The following is a 21,788-nucleotide window of genomic DNA, read 5'->3' as shown; positions in this document are numbered from 1 at the left end:
CGCCAGGGTTGTAATGTGGCGGTAGGACTGCCTGGAGTGCAGCAGTCCTACCGCCACACTCGTAATGAGGCCCTAAGTCTTGTTTACATGGAAGATTTGGACCAATACATGTTAGTCCTGTTCCCATTGTCTTCATAATGGACTGACCAGTGACCTTTTTTCTGAGGGTATATGTACCCTTATCATCTATTTCAGAGAGATTGTTGGATGCTTTCTGTACCTGATGCAGTATTCCTGTAGAAAAAATACAATTTTCTGACTCACTGCTCTCCACATATTTCTCATCAGCTAATGGATACCATAAGTTCTTTATCAGGGGACATACTATCCCAGTGCCCCATTGTTGAAGTAGCCTGTTTTCAAGAAAAATGCCTATACATTTTATTCATATTATTTTATGACAGACACATGGGCAATGGAATTCGAGTTGTCGTTGATATGAAGTGCCTGAAACAATACTTTCACTTCAGCAAATTCATTATACTTGTGCTTCTTGAAAGCACATGTTCTCTCCCAGATCCCAAGCTTGTTTCCCATGCTCTTAGTTTCAGAATGTATCAGAGCACCTCAGGGTGTTCTAGGCCTACTTACCTCACTTTTTAAAAGTCAGATCAAGATGTTGTTGATACTTAACAGAACATTAGGACCATCTGTTTTGTAATCTCACGGTTTGTCCTCGTATGCAGGGCACACAAGTTTTCTTTCAGTTGTCCACGTTTTATTTGGAGATTCAAAACAAATTCTGCAGGACACCATACTAGTATTTTCTTTCTCCTCTGACAATAGTACATTGTCACAAGCTTCCTTGACTGTTCTTTGCATTGGAGGCATTTCTGCTGGACCCTCAGCTCAAAAACAGGCTAATGATATTTGACATTACAAAGCAATAGTCAAATGATGATATTGCAAGTATATTGTTCATGTAATGCCATGAAAAGCGAAGCATTCCTTAAACATGTCCAAATTGTGGACATCCACAAGAGAGCCACATGAGCAACTCCACTGTCCTCCTACTGGTTCTGTAGTCTGGTTGACTGGTTACACAGCACAGACCACATAGCTTGATGTCTTACAATGAAGACATAATATATTGCCTGTTTTGCCTACATAGGCGTTTTGCAGCAAGCTGGTTATTTATTTCAAAAGTAAGTTGTAAAACCCATGTCTGTATCTCTGCTCTAACGATTTTGCCCAATACCTTTTTCCTCCTCAAATCAGCACTTTACTTCCAAAATCCTAAGATCATTTTTGGGCCTGTTCTGTGTTTTATTGGAGTTGTGATAGATTTCATTCACAGGCCATTTTGTAACTACAGTAGACAAAGAGTTGCATGCCCTGTGTATTGGACTCAGCGTGCTTGCACCCTGTACTTTGAAAGGCATTATTTAAATAGGTCATTTTTGCATCTTGTACTTGGAAAGGTATTATTTAAATAGGTCCTCAGCCTGATACTGATTTATTCACAATGGAATCTGGTTTGTGATCACAGACCGATGGCACATTCTCATTGTTATATCCTTCCATCCTGCCCCCCACCCAATAATACTTTTTTGGGTATTATTCATCTTAAATGTTTGTAAAACTTGCATTACAACTAAATCGTATTTTGCCCCCTTATACTTTTTTTCATTAACGGAATTGATCCTGATTTCTTTGATCTTTCAAGAGTCAAAGGGGCAGTAAATTATTACAGCACACATCTGAATCAAGTGCTTAACCAAATTTCCATTGTGCAGAGAGAATCTACCATTTCGCTTCCCCAAGACTTGTGAAATTGAACCAATCACATATTTGGAACTAGTAGGCCACTGTGAAATGTTGCTGTTTGTGCCAACGTTTCTGGTGTGATTAAACATTAACGGACATGCTTCTTTAGATGGCAAAATGAAAACACTTTCTAATAATTTCGTCTCCAGAATTGTAAAACTGGCTAAAAACGTTAAAAATGGAAGACATTTTGCATGTGATAAAGGAAATAGAAACTATTAATGCAAAAGACAAACATATTTGATCTGACCATGTTTGTGGTATCTGATATGCGAGACCGTGATGTAAAGATCTGCTTGGGAAAATAAACTTTAAGCCAAGGGAAATTATAAAATAGGAGTGGGTATGTGAATGAATTGAAAAATGTTAGAATACAGAAAAGACTGCAGAAGAGTAAACCTTAAGGAACCTTCTCTTACATATTTGAAATGCAGTATTTTTTAAACAAAAATGTATGTCATTAAAAAAAGGTAAATCTTGCTCATAAAATATCCACCTTATGTGACAGCGAGTTGAATACTTCTGCTCTTGTGCCATGGGAGATACTTAAATATGAATACGTTTTATTTCATACCATCCTAAACATGAAGAATTAAGCAGACTCATTTTAAAACGTGTTTTCACAAGACAGTGATAAGGAGTAGAGAGCAACAGAGTTTTGTGGAAGGCAGAACATACAGGGAATCAATGCAAGTCATAAAATTCAGCATACAATTGATTAAAAAAGAAATTAAGTTTAACAATCGCTCAATGACGATTAGCGTCTTTCTAACAAAGATGGTGAGATACATTTTAATGCAAAACAACAGTGTTGGTATGCCAATCTGCTCTCATCGGTCTGTAATCATGATTTTATTCACATGAATGAAGCTGAATTAATGCATTTCAGTATCTTACGAGCATAATCACCTATAGATCAGTACCTATTGTGATGAGAATGTATGCCAATAGGAAAGAAAACATCTTCACTGAAATGAAAAATCCAATATAGTTGCCAGGATATCCATAATGGATGTTTATGAGGAAAGTATAGAAAAGAAGAATTCTAATGGAAATTCTTTCCATATGTGATCAGCATTCCGAAAACTCAAATGAATTTTTGATTTGTTGGCTTAACAGCCCCAATCATCATGGCAAAGACAATTCATTTTTGCTGCAAGATGTAAAGATGTAAGGCTTGAAAAAGTTCTCCCAATCACCATTTCAGATGACTTCTCACCATTCTGATATCTTCTCTTTTCGCTAGTTTGTGATTGATCAGACTCTAGAGACAAGAATTGCGGCAAAAACGTATGATTTCCTTAGTCTTAATTGTTTGTGTTGTTTTTTATTTTTTTTTATTTTTACTTCATCCTTTCTCCTCCTTGTTGTTTATCCTGTCACCCTTTCCTTCTAATTTTTTCCTCCCCTCTCTCCAAATTAACAGGTGTAGCTATCACCTGCCAAAGATCCCAGGTCTAGCCAGCACTCTACCCACCTGCCCTGTTGTCGTATGCTGCACCTCCTATTTTCAAACCTTTTTATTGATACCTGCTATTCCGACAGCAGGGCAGTTGAGACACTGGTAGGCTGACTGTATCTTGGACCTTTGGCCTTCATCCCCGAACAGTAAGGCACAAACAAAAAAAAGCCAAAAAGTAACACGCTCGCTGAAATCTGGTATGGGTCTCCGTGCGGTTAGTGGTTTGTAAGTGGCCATTTTATGATACAAAATCATATGACGTGACATAAGTTACCCTGTCCTAAGACTGGTCAATAATGCTATTGCATCTTTCGGTATATATACGGATGGGACACATCTCAATATAGAAAAGGTTGAAGGGATTGCATCTTCGAAAATTTAGGGAAGGGATGACTGGAAGTTGTATTAGGTTAGGGTTAAGTAATTGTTTTTTTGTAAAGGTTTTTTCTGTTCCTTATTCCATAAATAAAGCTTTATATGCCCACAAGTATGACATGGCAGGGAGGGAAATAGACCTGTTCTGTACAGGGCATCACTTCTACACAGGGCGCCGGGCACTGCCATCTTGTTTGGCAGTGAAAAAATAAACTTTGAACAAAGGCGCCCACCACTCCACCTCTTTAGGGTAATGGGAGTATGGGCTGGAGTCAATCTGTTAACCCTACAGACCTTCTGAACATATTGAAAAATAGAGAAGAGTTTAGCAAGTTTAAAAGCAATCTGGCCAGAGATTGGGTCCCTGTAAATGCAACCAGGGTGACTTTGACTGTTCAATTCCCCACTTTTTTGACAGATAACCCAAACAGAACGCAGAGACCGCACCTTAGTCTTTCTTTGTTCAGTTTGACCGGACCTGATTGTGTATTTCTCAACATAAATTGGTGTACTTGTCTGTCTAGAAAGTTAATGCAGGCATGTATGTGCAATTTATGTAGACCATACATACAGGCTACCATAATGACTCCAATGACATGTGCATCTCATTTGTACCGTGTGTTAATATTTATTTAGAAGTATAAAATGGCCACAGATCTTGCGTGTCTGTCCCCGGAAGGGTGGAATTAAAGTTTTTTGGATGTCTGCAGCTGTAACCTTGAAGGACGCGATTTCATCTTACACCTATTTTTCCCCATTTAGACTGTATCAGGATAAACTGTAATTCCAGTAAGTTTACCCTCAAATTTTTATTTTGTTGTGAAAAAGTAGCTGCCTGTGTGGATAATCTCCATTTGATTTGCTCTCTTCTAAACTGTTGTAGTTTCTGATTTTGCTCAATTGCCATGTGGCGCTGGTTTAACAAGTTTGAGTGGGGATTGTGTTTTATGTAATGGTAAATTGAATGATTCCAAGAAATATGTCAGTGGGGATTACCGGGGGCGACTGTTGGGAGGAGGGAGTACGTTTGAAACTGAACCAGTTCTCGCTGGCGACACGTAATGGGTTTTTACAGATATTCTTTTTGTAAACTGAACAATAATTGAAAAAAAAAAAACATGGAGCTCTACCCTTTCCATTCGTTGGTATCTTAGATTTGCCACAAATTTTGTAGTTAACAATGAAAACATGTGTTAACAAAAAAAACTACGAGTAAAGTTTGCTGATGTCGCCTGCGGGAACAATTGTGTTAAAGTTAACTGTTTTGTGACTTTGTGGGATGTAGGTTTCTCTTGGTCAAGTGATTGGTTTAGGCTGCTCCTATCAAGTTAATAACAGGTTTATGCTTCTTCACTGCACGATGTACACAATCATTGTGTAAAAATCTTACACCATGCATGGTGACTGCATTATTTTACTTCTCTCTGACTACAGGACATACTTTTGCTCAGTGAGACCACTCCTCCGGATTTTCAGTTGATGAGCACGGGGCGAATAGGGCAGTGGGCTGGTTCTCTTTAGTGCTTTTACCCATCTTCACTCTCAGAAGTGAAGTAATAAGAGGTTGGCTCAGTTGTAAGCATCCCTGGTGACATCCTGGTAAGTCGGTACTTCTGAAGCTCCTGCTAGATCTGGGGCAGAAACAGTCACATATACCTGATATGTGACTAACTCTGTCCCATTCCAACTAGCCTTCCACATTGAAGAGCTTGCCTGTTGGAAAGCAACCTGTTCATCACTGTAGGATATATATTCTCAATCATTACCTACTGTTTTATGCAATTCCATTACTGTGGCCTGCACATCCTGTTCAAGACAGCAGGCATTCTCTTCTGGGAATTAAGGGATATCCCAGTCCGGAAGTAAATAATATGCTGCAAAGATAATGAAAAGAGTTGGCATGTCACCTGTCTGAAATCCCCATCCAGTTGCAACCTGTCAGCTAGCCTGCTGACCAGTCCATGACCATGTCAGTAAATTGGGTCCGTTCACATACCACATGTCCTATCTTCCTGATCTCCGAACCAGACTATAGGTCCTCCTATAATTGCTCTGGAAATTGTGAGCCCTGTTATGCCACACTGGTTCATGTAGTAAGCTGGATAGCACCAGTTGTAAATAGTGGATAATTTAACCTCATTAACTTAAACCCATTATGACATTGGCAGCTCTGTTTTCGTGACAGTAAATGTAAGGGACTTCTCGTCCCCCAGTGCCTCTGAAATGGACAATAGAAATGTTCAGAATAGAACAACTAGCCCTATGATGAGATGGGCATCACACTTAGCCAGGCATGTACTAGTCTGTTATCTCACAAGGGACTTGGTGTAAAGAGGCCTATCACTCCCTGCATTGAGTCTTTTGTAAAATAAGGAAAAGTCTCAGTATTACTCCAATACCTTAGGTATCCATAGACTTAGATGAGGGTGGACGTAATGACTGATATTAGGCTTCCTATAGCACATGAGTGACTGGCAGCAGAATGGTTTGGATCCTCTTGGTCCTTTACAGGTTGGCCTCAGATGAATACAGGCACGGACGGAAAGGCCTTCTATTCCACCAGTCATTTCCCTGGTTGGATGGAGTCCTTGGGACCATCTGGGCCACTCTTGGTCCCTCGGTCCCTTTTCCTAGGTCCCCAGAGTTAACCGCAACAGCAAGCGGAGTCTTCAAGAGAGAGACGAAGGGAGTGAGAAGCTAGAGATCAGGTGCTCAGAAAGCGAGAAGAAAGAAAAGAGAGAAAGAGAAGGGATGGATGGAAAGAGAGAGGGTGCAAGAAGGTGAAGGGAGTGGGGCTGGTTTGAGTATTTTTGCCAGCACTGGTTTTGTTTCTCCATTCTGGCCCGGGATACAGTAATTCATTAGCCCGTGTGGAACAAGGTAATTATATAACTGTGAAGTTAGCATTTTAGTGGCACAAGAGGAGTGTGTGTAAAAGGCTCTCCGGGGCAAAGGGTACTGGTCGTTTTAGAGACTTAAAATACGCAGTCACTGCTGATAAATTTGTTGATGTGAGAAAATTAGTCATTTTTTAATATCAAAGAGAGCAACCACTGGCAAAGCACAGTCGTACTTTCCGTCCACGGGAACAAATGTCACTGCTTATCTGAGCCATGTAAGGTAAGTGGCAGGAAATGGAGTTGAGTTCAGGTGAGTGCCAGGTAAGTTTTGTTTCTTAACTTTTGTGTGTTACTGTCCGAATTTTAAAATGTGTCAATTGCATTTGGTCAAAATTTGGGATAACTTTTCCATCTGGAAATCTGGGAAGGGTACGCTGCGCACGAAAGACAACCCTTCTAGGTCTGGGCACACAAGGAGCACATGACATACTGAAGCACACAGATATTGCACAGATCAAAGAGCAGATGCATTGCTTTCCAGCAGCTGCCTAATGGTTGGAAAGGGAAGAAGTATAATATTGCTGAATATATGAGATAAATAAGGTCATGGAACTCCGAGGTGACTTGCAATATCCCTAAAATGTACAAGGGGTGGCTTTATTCCTTATAATAATTTGTCATGCAAATACACTTCAGACAAGATTCTTAAATCCTTTGTGTGTGGCTTTTGCATGTGGAAGCGATAGGATATTCGCAATGTGAAGAATAAAAGTAGAATAAGTCAGATTATATAAATGCTGTAGCTCAGAATGTGTAAACATTTTCAAAGATTCTATATTTCCAGTTATGACCTACACCTTGAAAAAAATAAGCATGTTGACATAAATACATCCTTTCTGCTGATTATTATTTATTTAGAACAACAGATCAGAAAGAGGACAAACCCTTCCCCCTAGTGGAGAAGTGTGGCTCAATGGTTAGAGCGGCAGACCCTGAAGCAGAGATCTGGCTCAAGACCAGGGTTCAAGTCCCACTTCGGCAGGTCTTGGGCTCAATTCCCCTTGACCAGATAATTCTCGCCTCGGTGTCTAATCTAATTCATGGGTCCCACTCTGCAACTCTGGGCAATAGCTTGTTTAATCTCCACAACGGCCCCAACAGCGCTTGGATGCCTGGCTTCACCCTCGGGGTGCTCAGGAGTGGGCGCCTCACAGGGAAAAGCCAGGAGGGGTTCCATAGCGGTATGAGTACAGTGCCTTGAGACCCTAACGGGTGAGTAGTGCGCTATACAAGTGCTAATTTACATTTACATTTTTTCTTTGTTTGTGTTGTTTGCACTATAGCGGCAATTGTCCTCCGTGACCTGGCTTTCACCTTGGCCGTTTGATCTGGCAGGAGGCATTTTCACATCAGAATACAACAGTAATAAGTTATTACACATGAGTAGTTGCACTATTTTGTAACTGCGGGTGACTAGCGATGTCACAATTCCACTATAATAAGGAATATAGACAGGCTTTGAAACACAGTTTGCTGGCTCCATTCTAGTATACATCTACGTAGAATAGGATGAGGAAAAAGACAAGTATGTGCAGCAGGTGATGTACTTTGTGCTGCAGGTGGAGCTAAGACCATCTAGAACGACACATATCTTTAAAGGGGTAGAATCAATGATATATCATTGGAGTGGAACTGTGAGTGTATAGTAGAACGCCACAGAGTTAAATATTGGGTTAAGTGCTTTGTACTTGGGACATAGATGATTTTCAGTTACATTTGAATATTTTCTCCATCATATTTGTAATGCATACTAGACAGAATATGTACTATGGATAAACCAGCAGCAGATGAGAAATAATCTAGGTAATTGTAATGCCATGTTGGAGTGATCCTTGAGAGTACAAATTGAGAAAATAATCCTGGGACACTGACTTTGAGAGCAAGGTAAATGGGAGTGGGCAGGATCAGTCTGTTCTTGGAAAGTATTGCTTATATTATGAATGTGTCGATACAAGCAATGTTCAGTGCCTAGTGTTTAGCATTATGTAACAAGTAATGATTTCCAGAGATCTCTGAACAGTGTCAGCAATTGATAAGGAATACAACTTGGGTTCAGCAGTCTGGTGCTTCATAGCTCAGTCTTTGCTTTAGATTTACTGACACACTTACACATACTAGCACTCATTAGCATCTCTATTAATTGAGGTGTGGAGATCCCTGTCTGCAAAGGCTAGATGTACTGGGATGTCCCTTAGTGTCCCTAAACACACTTACACATTTGTGCAAGAAGCAATAGGTCTGTGTTGGAGGAGTCAAATTGCACTTGTGCTATACTGTCTTCTATGATGCCCACCATGCATTGATGGAGTAAGCCAAATGTTTGATACCCCACCTGCTGTTGCTACCTCACCACTTATTACTCTTCTTTATGCCATATTCTCTTTGCATACAATGAGATTGGGTTGGCTTGCCCACATTTGGATTCTTGTGACTAGTTCAGGAACTCATACAGGTTCTATTTATTAAGGATTACCTAAAGTTTAGAGAACGTGGTTGTGTGCACCCAGGATCCTCCTCATCCCACAATTGCTTCAGTGTTCCACACCAGTGACAGAGAGGCACATTACATGATACTTTTGTGCATTGTGTGGTGAGCATGGGTCTTTAACCCACATAGGATCAGTACATCAGATGGATCAACAAATTGTTAAGTATAAATTAAAGATAGTGGATGGGCACGAATTCATGTATGTAATACTACAAAATGCTGATTCCTTCCAATGGACTGTTCAGGTCTAAAGCATGTCACTGTAGAAGGAGAATGTGATGGTCATTCACTTAGATTGGTCGAGATAGGCCATCTCTTTCTTATAGGAGAAGGACATAAGGCTGAATAATGTTTGACTGGTTGGTATAGGCAGATTGTGTGTGTCATTCTTTCAGGTCTTCTTCCCATAGTTTGCTACAGATAGTCTGTAACTATGGTATATAGTAAATGGGTACAAGTTGATAGTCTTCCCCCCTAGTGACAGCAAGCTTGGCATTTCCCTTCTAGATAGGTATATTTGGATAGTCTGTCACTGCATCGGGACAGGTAGGTTTGGAAGTAATCAACTGATTATAGTGGTTGATGGTCTCGTAATGCAATAGAATAGCAGAGAGGGCATTCTTCCTATCGATAAAGGAGTAAGATCTGTCTGGGTAGGATGATACACTGTTCTTACAGCAGATGGACTATGGATAGTCTGTCACTTTAAGGGACTTCCATTCTGGGATTTGTTTCATAAGCTAAATGTAGGTAAAGATAGACTCATGTACCATGAGTACTAGAAGCTTTTTTCCTTTATTGATGAGGGCATTCAAAGAAACACCTCACATTCTCAAACAGTCTAACAACTAAATGTAAATGTTATGTAGAATGTGTTACTAGTCGATGGCAGAGTTAATGATGCAATTATAATTAAACATTTGTATTCAGGTCTACTTTGTTGACCAACTGCTAGACCTATACAGTTCCAGGGTTACAATGTGCAGGACCTACTGAGAAGTATGCTGTCAAAAAGGTTTACTCTACGATCAAACATGTTCCCAAGAACTGTAACCTACTTTAAGAAATATGAGTAGTGCACTGAATTGAGGCATGAACTAAACATAGAACTCAGCAAAATCCTGTGATGATACGAAGGCATCTCTTTTCGTGTACCCACCAGCCATTAAGTTACGATCATGCTACATAAAACAGTACAAAAATAACCAAATACAATAAAATAATACTATAATCGATGCTTGCATGAAGTAAAATAAATATCAAAACACACCATAATTGTAATTCTTTTTCAAACTATGACCATGCCAAAAATTGGTATTCCTGACTTTTTCATCTTCAGCATCAATGTAACACATTTCCGTGTTAGAGTATCTTTATAGGTATTATTTTCTTCCTACATTGTTTTTAATTTTCAACGAAGTATAATCTGTAGCAATATGGAGATTCGCCCACTGCTGTCTGTGATGTAACATTCTATACCATGACATATTTACAGGTATCAATTCAGTAGCTTGTTGTGCGATTTCACATACATTGGCAATTTTGGGACCTTTTTTTTAACTATATTTTTGGCAAAGTAGTGCATTGAACATGGTGGGTGGTGAGAATTATCGTATGCATTGCATATCATATGTCGTGGCTTTTTGGGAGTGTCTTCACTGAATCATAGTTTACTTTTAACAATGTTTTTTTTTTCCAATGGATTTGCATGTTTTTATGATGCACTTCGCATACATATCATGTACCCTTTCCGTGCTTTGCTATGCACAGTCTGGCCCCAACGCATTGTAGGTGTGCCTGGTCTATGACTCTGGGTTTCAAGTAACAGACCTGGTTACGTTTTTTTAAAGAAAAGTTGAGTTCACAATATGTGAACCATAGCATTTGAAACAGATGCCAGTGCACACCTATGGAAGAATTTTTAAGTAGTCTAGTTTTTTTAAATTGTATATGGTCCTCAAATGTGTCATTTGTCTGTGAACTATTTTTCTTCATCCGCATACCTGACACAAGTAAAATTATGCTTGAGCTATGTGAACCCTTTCTGTAGCATGTGGATCCTATGTAATAGAAAACATTTTTTAAAAATATTGATCCATAGGGGCCGCTTTAGGGGTTCCCATTCAGACCTTGTGTTGAAAATGTGCTCACACTGCCCCCTTATGTAGCCACTAAGTTTTGTTTGGGACATGCGGACCATGTCCACATCCTGTTATTGCGACAACAAGAGAATATTTTCTTCCTACAGACCAGGCTTTGGATCTGTGGGTGCGAAATAGATGACCGGAGAAGAAACTCACTAATCCAAGAGGAGTTGCTTATTTTTTATATGCTTTCTGTTTCTATGTTTGTACCAGCTTTGGTGTACATCCATTCAGTGGTTTCCTATGGTAGGTAAAAATAGGAAAGCACATCTCTTTTCACACCTGCGTAACTTTTTATTTCCCCTTCACGAATCGCATGATGTTTAGCAAGTCATACCTTATCCTGTTACGCTAATTGAGTGCCAAATTTGTTGCAGATCTGTACATGGGGATCAAACGTTATAGGTAAATTACACAAATTACAAAAAAAGCTTTTAAAACGAAAAGTGCAGATAAAACATAACACCACAATGGTGACTGCTCGTGAGAGATATACATACATATGTATGCCACAGTAGCTGCTGTTCCTTTGTAGTTATGATTCAACATCACTTTCCATTGGACAAACATTTTTGGTTTTGCCTATAACTTTGGACTGATGGGTAGAAGAACTGTACCAAAATGGCAACAAACAAATTAGTCAGCTATGTTGCAGCATGCCAAACTGCATGCACTTCGGTGCAGGGAAAAACAATTGAAAAATATGTTTACCTATTTTAGCTTCCTTGAGAATGTTTTCTCGAACCTACAGCAAAAACTCCGCCCCACCATACTCTGCTAATTAACTCACACATTACATCACTCATGACGTTCTATAACACCATTGATAACATCAATGCAACATCTGAACATCTGAAATGGCATAATTAAAGACAACACTGCATGGCAGGGTGCAAGATATTGTTAATTTAGGCCATGGATTATAGTTACTTGAGATAACTATAGCTGGTGAATTTCAGTGGCTTTAATCTTTTATATATATAGTTAGGACCATGTTTCATTAGAAAAGGCTTTTTTGACTTGCCTGTATGGACCTTTAAACACGTCTGTAGCCTGAACCCCTAGACGGAATTACAGCAAACTTCACAGAAAGCTAGCTTTCGGTACTCAGATTGTGCTTTTGCTTATTTGCTGTAAATCCATTCAGTAGTTTTTGAGATATTAAAGGGAAAAAACATCTGTACATCTCTAACTGCAAAGACTTTGCAAAGATAAGAGCTCGTGCATGGCAAATGCACAGCTCTGATTGGCTGACAACACTTCCTGGTTTGAAAAAGATGTGAAAAAAAGAAAAGGGGCCATGGTAGGGACAGACTACTTAGCTGCTACTTAGCTATGGTGGTCGGATCACAAGAGGGGATCCCCCCCCCCCCAAAACCAGGGCTAAAAAGCTTTTTTTTTCAAACAAATTGCCATGAAATTGCAGCAAAAAATAAATAAAAAAACAAGTGCAGGCTCCCACACGTGTTTCTGTGAGGACCCTGGATGGCCAGGCCCTGGGGACATTTACATTTTTAATATGGGGGGCCCTCCGGTTCCCCCTCGCAGCCCCGGGGACAGCCACCTCCCCTGGGCTTCTAAAAATGAGATGCGGGGGTGCCCAGCTACCTCACAGCCCCAGGGACCACCACATCCCGGGGTTTCAAACAACTGTAATGGGTGCCCCAGGGCCACCCCTCAATCCTAGGGGCCTCCACCTACCCTGGACTTAAAATCAATATATTGCGGTGATCCTCGTGGCCTGCCCCAAAGACCTAGGGACCCCCACCTCTCAGGGCATTTCTCAAAGTATGTGCCCCCCTCCCTGCAGCCCCAGGGACCAATACCTCCCCTGGGCAAACATTAAAGAAAGAACAGAATCCGTCTTAGACCCCTGCAGCCCTGGGGACCACCAGCTCCCTTAGGCTAAATAGATTTTTGGAGGTGGGCCACGCGGCCCTCCTCAAGGAGCCATTGATGACCCTGGGGACCGCCATCCCCCAGGGCCAGCTCCTGCTATGTCCCGGGGTGCCCATCCACTGAGACATAGCTGTTTGCTGTGGTTTGGCTGCAGCTTTGACAGCTGCTGTCAAGCCACAGCAAACACTTTGCTCGCAGCAAGATGCAGGCAGGGAAAGAGAGGAAACTGCTTTCACAGAGAAGGAACTGCTATAAGAGGGAGCTGCTAGCAGCTCCCTCTCTGTGACAGCAATGCTGGCTCCCGCAGGAGGTGGAGAGCCAGCTGGGGCAACGGGGGCCTTCAGACTCCCCCATAGTGCCCAACATTGTGAATGGGTGACCTGGCGGCACCCAGGTCACATGGCCAGGCCCCGGTGGATGGGGTCCCCAGGGCAGAGATCGGCCCTGGGAAGGAGGACCACGCAGCCCCCCTCCCCCAACAAAACAAATTAGACTTCGCCCTGGGAGACTGAGTCCCCGGGCCGAGATTGGCCTGGCGGGGGGGCACAACCCCCTTTCCCCCCAAAAAAACAATAATTATGCTGGGCCCCTGGGGATGGGGTCCCCGAAGCCGCGATCAGCCTTTAGAGGGTGGCAGCGCTGCACCCCTCCCCAAAAAGAAATTAAATGTTTAGTCCGGGCCCAGGGGGTTGGGATCCCCAGGCCTGAGATTGGCTGTGGGAGGGGGCTACATGGTCCCCGCCCCCAAAAAATTAAATGTTGATGCTGGGCCTTGGGAGATGGGGCCCCCTGGGCCGAGAATGGCCTTTGGAGGAGGGGGCCATGCAGGGTTGGCATGTTATAGGGGTTGGCGGCAGGGGCTGGCGAGAGACCAGGCACTGCAGAAAACCCCGCTGCACATGGCCGAAGGCTGTGTGCAGCACAGTGTTTGGTGGTTATAGGAGTTGGCTGCAGGGACTGGTCCGAAGAACGTGCGTGGTGGTAGTTGGATTAATGTTATTAATGAAAATTACTTTACGTTAAAATAACATAGAAATTCATGCCTTCGCCAGGCACTGCTAATTATCCAAAAATTGTGGTGCTCATGACAACTTTGATAACATCATTGATAATATCAATGTAATATTTGTAGTAAAAGTTTTGATTAAACAACTGTGCATGACAAGGGCACGACGTATAGGTACCTTGCGGCACGATTTATAGTTGCTTGAGATAACTCTATAACAGGTGAATTTCTATGGTTTTGCACGTTTAAAATGTGAGCCTAACTATAACATCCTATAACCGTTGCTTTTTTAAGTGAATTTCTCATTTAAAAAAAAATCTATTTCCTAACTATAACTTCCATGTAACCTTTGTTTTTTTCAGTGAATACATATATATATATATATAGGCCCTGCTGCATTTTCCAATATACTGATTTATCTCCAAAACCCTTCATAGTTCATGCAGTCCAGTGCGTCTGGTTATCACTCTAATACTTTATGCCTCAGAAAATCCCATCATTTGACTTTCACATAGTTGTCATGCTTCCACTGTCAGTAAGCAATTGAACTATGACAAAAATGGCTGTTAAAAATCCAGCTAAGAACTTGCACAATTTACCAGTTCTCATTTTATTTTCTAAAGGTGCCTGGGGCTGACATGTAAATTATCAAACCAACTCAATGCCTTGCATTTCAATCCATTTCTATTATCTTATGCTTTCCAAAGTCACTTCTTCAAAGGTAGCTAGTACATCATCTGGACCACATTTTCCTCCATGGGAGTGGAATATAAAAAAGTAAATCCTCCATCTTAGCTGATGTGCAGGCTTCTGTGCCTAAGGCAGGGTGTGCAGGATAGCTTCATTCTTTTGACAAGATTTGCTTTTCACAATGTCCTGAAATCACTACAGAGAAGAGGTGAGATTGGAAATGAGAGCCTGAGAGGATGGATTTATATCCAGCCAGACAAAGAACCAATATGTCACTCACCTCCTTCAGAAAATGTATCAATCTGTTGTCTCATGCAAAAGCCTCAGTGTGCCCAGTGACAGTCTTCTGGAGATAATTACAGTCGGACCGCATACTGCTTTGTCTCCTTCATTTAAATGGAACAAGACTAGTTTTGCTTGTAACAGGGGTGACGTGTGGTGGAGCATCAGAATGTATGGAAACCAGTGTGAGAAAAACAGAAAAGGGGGTTGTGCAGGGAAATGAGGGAGGGAGTTGGGGTAGGTGAGGTAGTGCTCACCTAGTGAGCAAGCGGGAGCATATGCCTCTATTTCCTGCACACAGGTTTCCACTTAAAAAAACACAGATTATAACAACTGTTGAGGACAATTAAGCCCACCAAACAGAAAGTTGTACTTCTAGAACTTCCAGTTAGGGTTGTATGTCAGAATATCGAGGATATAAGTATCTGGGGACAAAGTTTGAGGCCTAAATATCAAAGACCAAAGTACTGTGAAGTTAAATATAGATTTACTATTATTAACACCACATCTCTGTTATATGTATATATATATATTACCAAGTCCCTGAGAAACAAACTGCTCTCACTCGTAAGTGCTGCAACATCTGCGTTTATTTTTCAGTCTGCTGATGGCCTGACGTGTTTCACCTTACAGCTTTTCTCATAGAATATAGAAAAATGAACAGCTCAAAACATGGAGCAGGATATCAGTTCAAATGGCAGATAGATTGGAATATTAATGATTTTATACATTCATTCATTTTTATCTTATATGCACACTCTGGGCCTCATTACTACTTCAGCGGTCTTCATAGAAGACCGTCGAAGCCGCTGCAGCCACCATATCGCCAGTGCTAGCAGTATGCTGGCCGCCCTATTAGGAGTTTTCCGCTGGGCCAGCGGGCGAAAACAGAGTCCTGAGACCGCCACACTTATAATGAGGGCCTCTGTTTCTTAACAATAACAGTCTAAAGTGCATTTTTTTATTTTGATACACCTATTTTTGACGTACAATTTTTTTATAATACCATGTGCCATAATACACCTCTCTGTGTATCTCCTCAATTTATGCAATATACACGGTGGATGATGAAGCATTATCCTACACTCATTGTTATCAAGTATATTTGAACATACAAGTTATGCAATACGCAAAATAGGTTAATGATTTTTCTGATTCATTATACCCACAACCTGCCTTATTAGCAAATGGCTTCCATTGTACACTAATGATCTATTCTGGGCGCATGAGTCACATGTTCCTTTTATGATATCCACGCTGGTATATGTACTTATAGCCATGTCTCATCATACACCCAATAAACCCTTAATGTTTGTTCAACATATAAAAGACAGTATTGTGCTCTTGTAATTATGTATAACAGTGTGACTTTGGTCTATTTCCCCAAATGGGCTTTCCATACCAGTAGAATAATAACATACAATATGCAAGGTTGAGATATATTCTGGTTGTCCTAACAATGTTAAAACAAAAATCACTCATGAATCACAGCTTAACTGTACACAGCCTGCTCCATAGATGATATTTTGAAGATCACCCAAAGTGCACCTGTGTGAGTAAAAAAAGTTACAGTTAAAACCATTAAAAAATATATCCAAGGCAGGAGGTACTTATGTTCTTTAAAATACATTGGTACACAATAACTCTTTCCGCATACCACTTAGATTATTGGTGTGGTGCTTTTTCATAACAAAGAGATAAAATCGTTGTAACTTGAATAAAATTAGAATCTCCATTACAAAAACTTAACACACTAAAAGAAGTTAAGCATTTGTTGCAGTAGATATTAGAATCATTTTAATACAATCAGATTTTCTTTTAAAAAACTGTAGCTCTGAATTTCTTAGAACATGCAGAGAGATTCTGTCTTTCCTATAATTATCTAAAGAGTGGAAAAAATTAATATTTAGTCATAAATATCTCCTTTCTTCTTGATCAATGTTTATCTAGAAAAGCAGAGCAGAAGAAGGAAAAGTCATGTTTAGTTTTTATTTTCTAAAGTGTACCTTTCATTATGCTTGGTGACCTGCCTTAGATCTAGCACCAGCATTGTAAAGTCAGAGCTCACATGTAATAATAAAGTTTATTGCCTGCGCAATTTCTTTGTTACAGGCTACTAGGGATATCACAAGTCACCTGTAATATGGAATTAGAGATGGTCTTTTATTCGTGGATTTCAGGCTCCCATGTAGTCTAGAACACTTCAGTGAGGAATATTTGCAGCATTTATTGGTTATTCCCAAAACCTAAATGCAATTTAGTACTAAATGGTTATGCAATACCTTCCCTCCCCTGTTCCAATTTTGCCTTGGCTTGTCTGCTCTTCATTCACAGAGACATCACAGTGGTCTACAGGTTTGATCTGAATTAAAAGTATTGTGGCCAGGATCACACAATTTGGCCGAGTCTGAAATCCAAGATCATTGATAAGGTCTTCAGGTTCTGTGACCAAAACCATATCCACAAGACCAGAGTTTGAGGAACATGTGAGAACTGAGCTTGTGAGGCAGTTCATGGCCCATGTATGGTTGTAATGTGTTACAGTCATTTATGGCTGATTCCTAAATGTTTCACATATAAACATGCAATTTTATATTTGTAAACAATAAGTGGTTGGGGGGAAGTGTTGCGCAGAAGCCCGTGGCCAGCACTATTGATTATCAGCAAATAGTAATTCCAACTCATTAATACATCACCAGACACTCCAGGCCTCGTTATGATCCTGGCGGTCTTGAGACCGCCAGGGTCGTGGTGGCAGTCTGACCGCTGCCAAAGCGGCAGTCTGACTGCCACATTACGACTGTAGTTTTCCTTCACATGAGGGACTGGCGGTGCTGGAGGTGCTAATCCACCAGGGCAGGACTGCAAGCAGCGCCGCCCTGGGAATTATGACCCCCCTCTCCGCCAGCTTTTACATGGCAGTAGCATGCCATGTAAAGGCTGGCCGAGACGGGATGCAGGGGGCCCCAAGGGGGCCCTGCACTGCCCATGCACTTGGCATGGGCAGTGCAGGGGCCCCTACGGCCAGCCCCGTTGCGCTGTTCACTGTCTGCTTTGCAGACAGTGAACAGAGTGACGGGTGTTGGTGCTCACGACGCACTGCAGGATTGCTGCCGGCTTAATTATATGCCAGCGTCAATGTTGTAGGCTATTTCCTACTGAGCCAGTGAGCGGAAACACCGTTTCCGCCCGCTGACCCAGCGGGAAACTCCTAATGGGGCCCCCAGGAAGGCAGCAGCACTGGCGACAACCTGTTCACTGGAGTTTGGCGGATGGCGTTTTCCATACGCCAAACTCATAATGACCCCCTTCGTGTCCATTTATTTCACTCGCTTTTTCTCGCTGCTTTATCCCTCTTGCTCTGGGTCAAGTTCTCATGATGAGAAATAAGTGCAGATCCCCGAAAATGAGTGCCAGTGGGACCCACTGGCAATCACTGCTTCAAATTAAGCACTGCAAACATGTACTTTTAATGTTTGCTGTACATGTCCTGCATAAGTACCTGGAATTCGTGGAGAATTATAACTGAAGCCTGTTTATAGTCAAGCATTTCATATGATACGTAGATTCACTGATAAAAAATAATGTAGTTTCATAGTGTTCTTTCCAATCATTTATTTTCTGTAGATGTTCCTCTTCAAACACCCACCCGTGACTTGCATACAGTTTGGACATTTTGAGATACTTCCTTCTGCACCTTTACTTAACATTTTCAGGTGTAACTGACATGCAAACATAAGTATGGAAAACGCATTACAAAATCAATGTGCATTCCCACAACATTAAGACATTGAGGATGTTCACCTCATTGCCCTTCCACTGATGCTTCTTTGGGAACAAAAAATAATCTAAATTAATTACAGAATAATACGTATTTAGTGTATCTACTAAGCTGTTACATATCCCAGCCAAATATTTGTATTTCATGCTTTTGTGAACCAGTTAGGTAAATAGGGTGTGCAGGATTATAATTGTGGTATTGATGTTTTGCCCTTCGAGACAGACTTTGCAGTTTCATAAAGTTGCAATGTATGCCTGGTTTGAACCTGCTCAGCAAAAATATGTCCATTAATTGTTTTCCCTCATTGTTGGAGAATTTGCCTCCAGAAATAATGTTAGATTTTTTTTTTTTTTCTTCCAGAAAACCTGATTTTTGTGTAATATTTTACCTGCAAGTTTTAATAAAAACATGACCACCTTAACTGGCAGAGTACAATTCTTTCTCTAACTTTTATATGCGGTATCTCAGAAAAAGGGATATGGGGCCATTCTCAAAGACTCTTTTCCACCATCCTTAAGAGTTTTCCAGAATTTTATATTATAAAACTTATTACAAAAACTTCACAATTGTTGAGCATGATTCATTGGCATGTAACTAACTGACTTAGGGCCTGATTTAGAGTTTGGTGGATGGATTACTCCACAAAAAATAATGGTGATCCCATCCTTTGAATTACAAGTTATTACAATGCACTTGTAATAGAAGTGGAGTATCCAAAGTAGGCCTACGCTGATTATAGTCATACAGAATGAACAGCATAATCACTGACTATGTAAACGAATTGCAATTATAGTATTGTGTAGATTTATCTTTTGCAGATATGGCTGTTGAAAGGAGTTCAGAGCCACTGCTAGCCATGTACAATCAGAAAGACATCTTTTCAGCTTGATCCCTTCCTTGCAATCAATTAAAAGGCAACAGCACCATAGAGGATACAAAGAGTATGCCAGTGATTGAAATGCATATGAAATGTCATCAAAATCATTTTATACTGTAAACATGAGACCTCTTTGAATCAAATGTAGTCCATATGACGTTGCAAATCATCTTTCGTCCTTCAGTTGGAGTAAAAACAGTTCTTTTTAGGTATCCCCTTTAATCCAGTTTCTATAAGGGCTGTCTATCTGAAGTCTACTTTGTCAATTTGTCCCCATTATGGTAGGAGTAATGAAGTCCCACAGTTTGTGGATCATCACCCATCTATCAATGAATTCTCAACTTGTTCACATGGCTACACCTGCACTTGTTAAAGAATCTCAAACTATTATTGTGTCCTAAGGACTTTCACACAGCAGTGCAAGCTGTAGGCCTAGCAGTACTGGACTACACGACTCCAGTCTCACAGGCGTTCCATGTACTTCCTTTGCATCAATGAATGCTGTTCTCCACCATGCGGCTAGGATTTTCTGGAAACAGAGTGTTCAACCATATGACTGTTCTAAAATACCTATACTGGCATCCCCTAGAATCCACGATGCAATTCAAGTTGGTGTGCATAACATGTTAAGCCTGAAACAACTCGGAACCTCTCTTAAAAACTCTTCGTATAAGACAACTATAAAGGTACCATTGACTATCTAAGACTAAAAAACAAAAAAAAGAAAATCTTGAAAAGCTGCCAAGCAACATTTCTCTGGATCAGTCCTTCCATTTGGAGCTTGTGTCCAGTTCTTCCGAGATGCTCTAAGAACCTTCCCCAATTCCGAAAATGACTGAGGACTCCATGTTTAAAATCTTTCTAGAATGACCTGATTATATCGCCTGATATATTTCCCCATCTATCACTAAGCTTCACTCACTTATTCTCATTGTCTCTTAAAAGTTTCCAACTTTAGCTATTAGAACATAACCTTGCTACCGCCTGCTTCAGTTTCATTGTCTGTGGCAGTAATTTCAATGTAATTCCTCTCTTATAATGACACTTCAAAATATTGGTATTTTCAATACTGACTCACAGTCGTACAGGTATATTTTAGTCAGTGAAGTGAGGAAAGAGGGAGGTGATATAGAAAGTTGTGATGGCACACTAAGGAAGACTTATAAAGGAAAGAATGTGTGAAATGTGTGCAATTCTCTGTGGCAGTAATTTCTATGTAGAGCCTCCAGTGTAATGACACTTCAAATATTACTATTTTCAGTACTGATTTACAGCCCTACATGGCATAGTGTAACACAGTGAAATGAGGGAAGAGGGAGGTGATATAGAAGGTAGCAATGGCACACTAAGCAAGTCCTAGAATGGAAAGCGTGTGAGAAATTTGTGTAATTTGCTTTCACCTGACTATGCTAAACTGGGAACATTATTTGAAATTACACATATTTATGTGAAATGAAAGCCTGTCATTCAGTGCTACATTTAGTGTAAAGTGTGTCCTTCTGTTAACCTTTGATGTGAGAATGCATTCCATGCAAAAGGTGTGTGAAAAGAACTGAAAGCCCCATGAACAACAGTCACTCCTATTCTGTTGTTCTTGTGCATTCTTTGACATTTTTTACGGTGAATAGCACGTTGGTGGTAATTTTTTACCACAAATTGTGAATATAATTACACAAAGTGATGCAATTGGGTAATTTCGGGAATTTTGCATACCAAACAATACGAAATTCCAGAAACTGTGCCAGCATAATTTACATGTGAACTACATAAAGCCCGATATTTGAGCAAGAACACTACGAAGTATTTAGATTCAGTAAACTCAAATTTGTAGAATACATACTTTTACCTTTCATTCATGAATTTTCCTCAGTACTAGCACCCCATTCACCTCTGACAATTCAAAATCAATAAATGAATACTTTAACAATAAAGTTTATTTTGTTTTCTTGGAAAATTATTAGTGCTTTCCTCACAATCTACATTTCTAGGATTCTGGTAGACTGAGTGTTTCATTTTAGCTGGTGCTCAGCACTTACAACAGTCAACCACATCGTAGCACTGTTGGTCTATTTTTTAGGTGAGCACATCAAAGTGTTTAGCAATGCAAAATATTTTAA

The 21,788-nt window shown here is 40.5% G+C and overlaps 1 protein-coding gene across 28 annotated transcripts in view; it reads left to right on the top strand.

The window, feature by feature from the left end:
• The window catches only part of NRXN3 (neurexin 3), a 1,990,994-nt gene that overhangs the window by 764,098 nt on the left and 1,205,108 nt on the right, over window positions 1-21,788 (top strand). For 19 of the 28 annotated variants that reach the window (XR_011198825.1, XR_011198823.1, XR_011198822.1 and 16 more), the window contains exon 10: window positions 4,367-4,393. The exons of the other annotated variants lie outside the window; for them this stretch is intronic. Coding sequence is in view for 15 of the 19 variants with exons in the window: in XM_069208384.1 (XP_069064485.1) it covers window positions 4,367-4,393 (27 nt within the window). In the remaining 4 variants the exon portion in view is untranslated. The remainder of the gene's footprint in view (window positions 1-4,366; window positions 4,394-21,788) is intronic. 28 annotated transcript variants of the gene reach the window in all.

This window comes from Pleurodeles waltl, chromosome 9 (assembly GCF_031143425.1).
Source record: "Pleurodeles waltl isolate 20211129_DDA chromosome 9, aPleWal1.hap1.20221129, whole genome shotgun sequence".
Classification (NCBI taxonomy): Eukaryota; Metazoa; Chordata; class Amphibia; order Caudata; family Salamandridae; genus Pleurodeles; species Pleurodeles waltl.
Note: the sequence above shows the minus strand (reverse complement) of the source record. Positions and strands in the feature narration are given on the sequence as shown.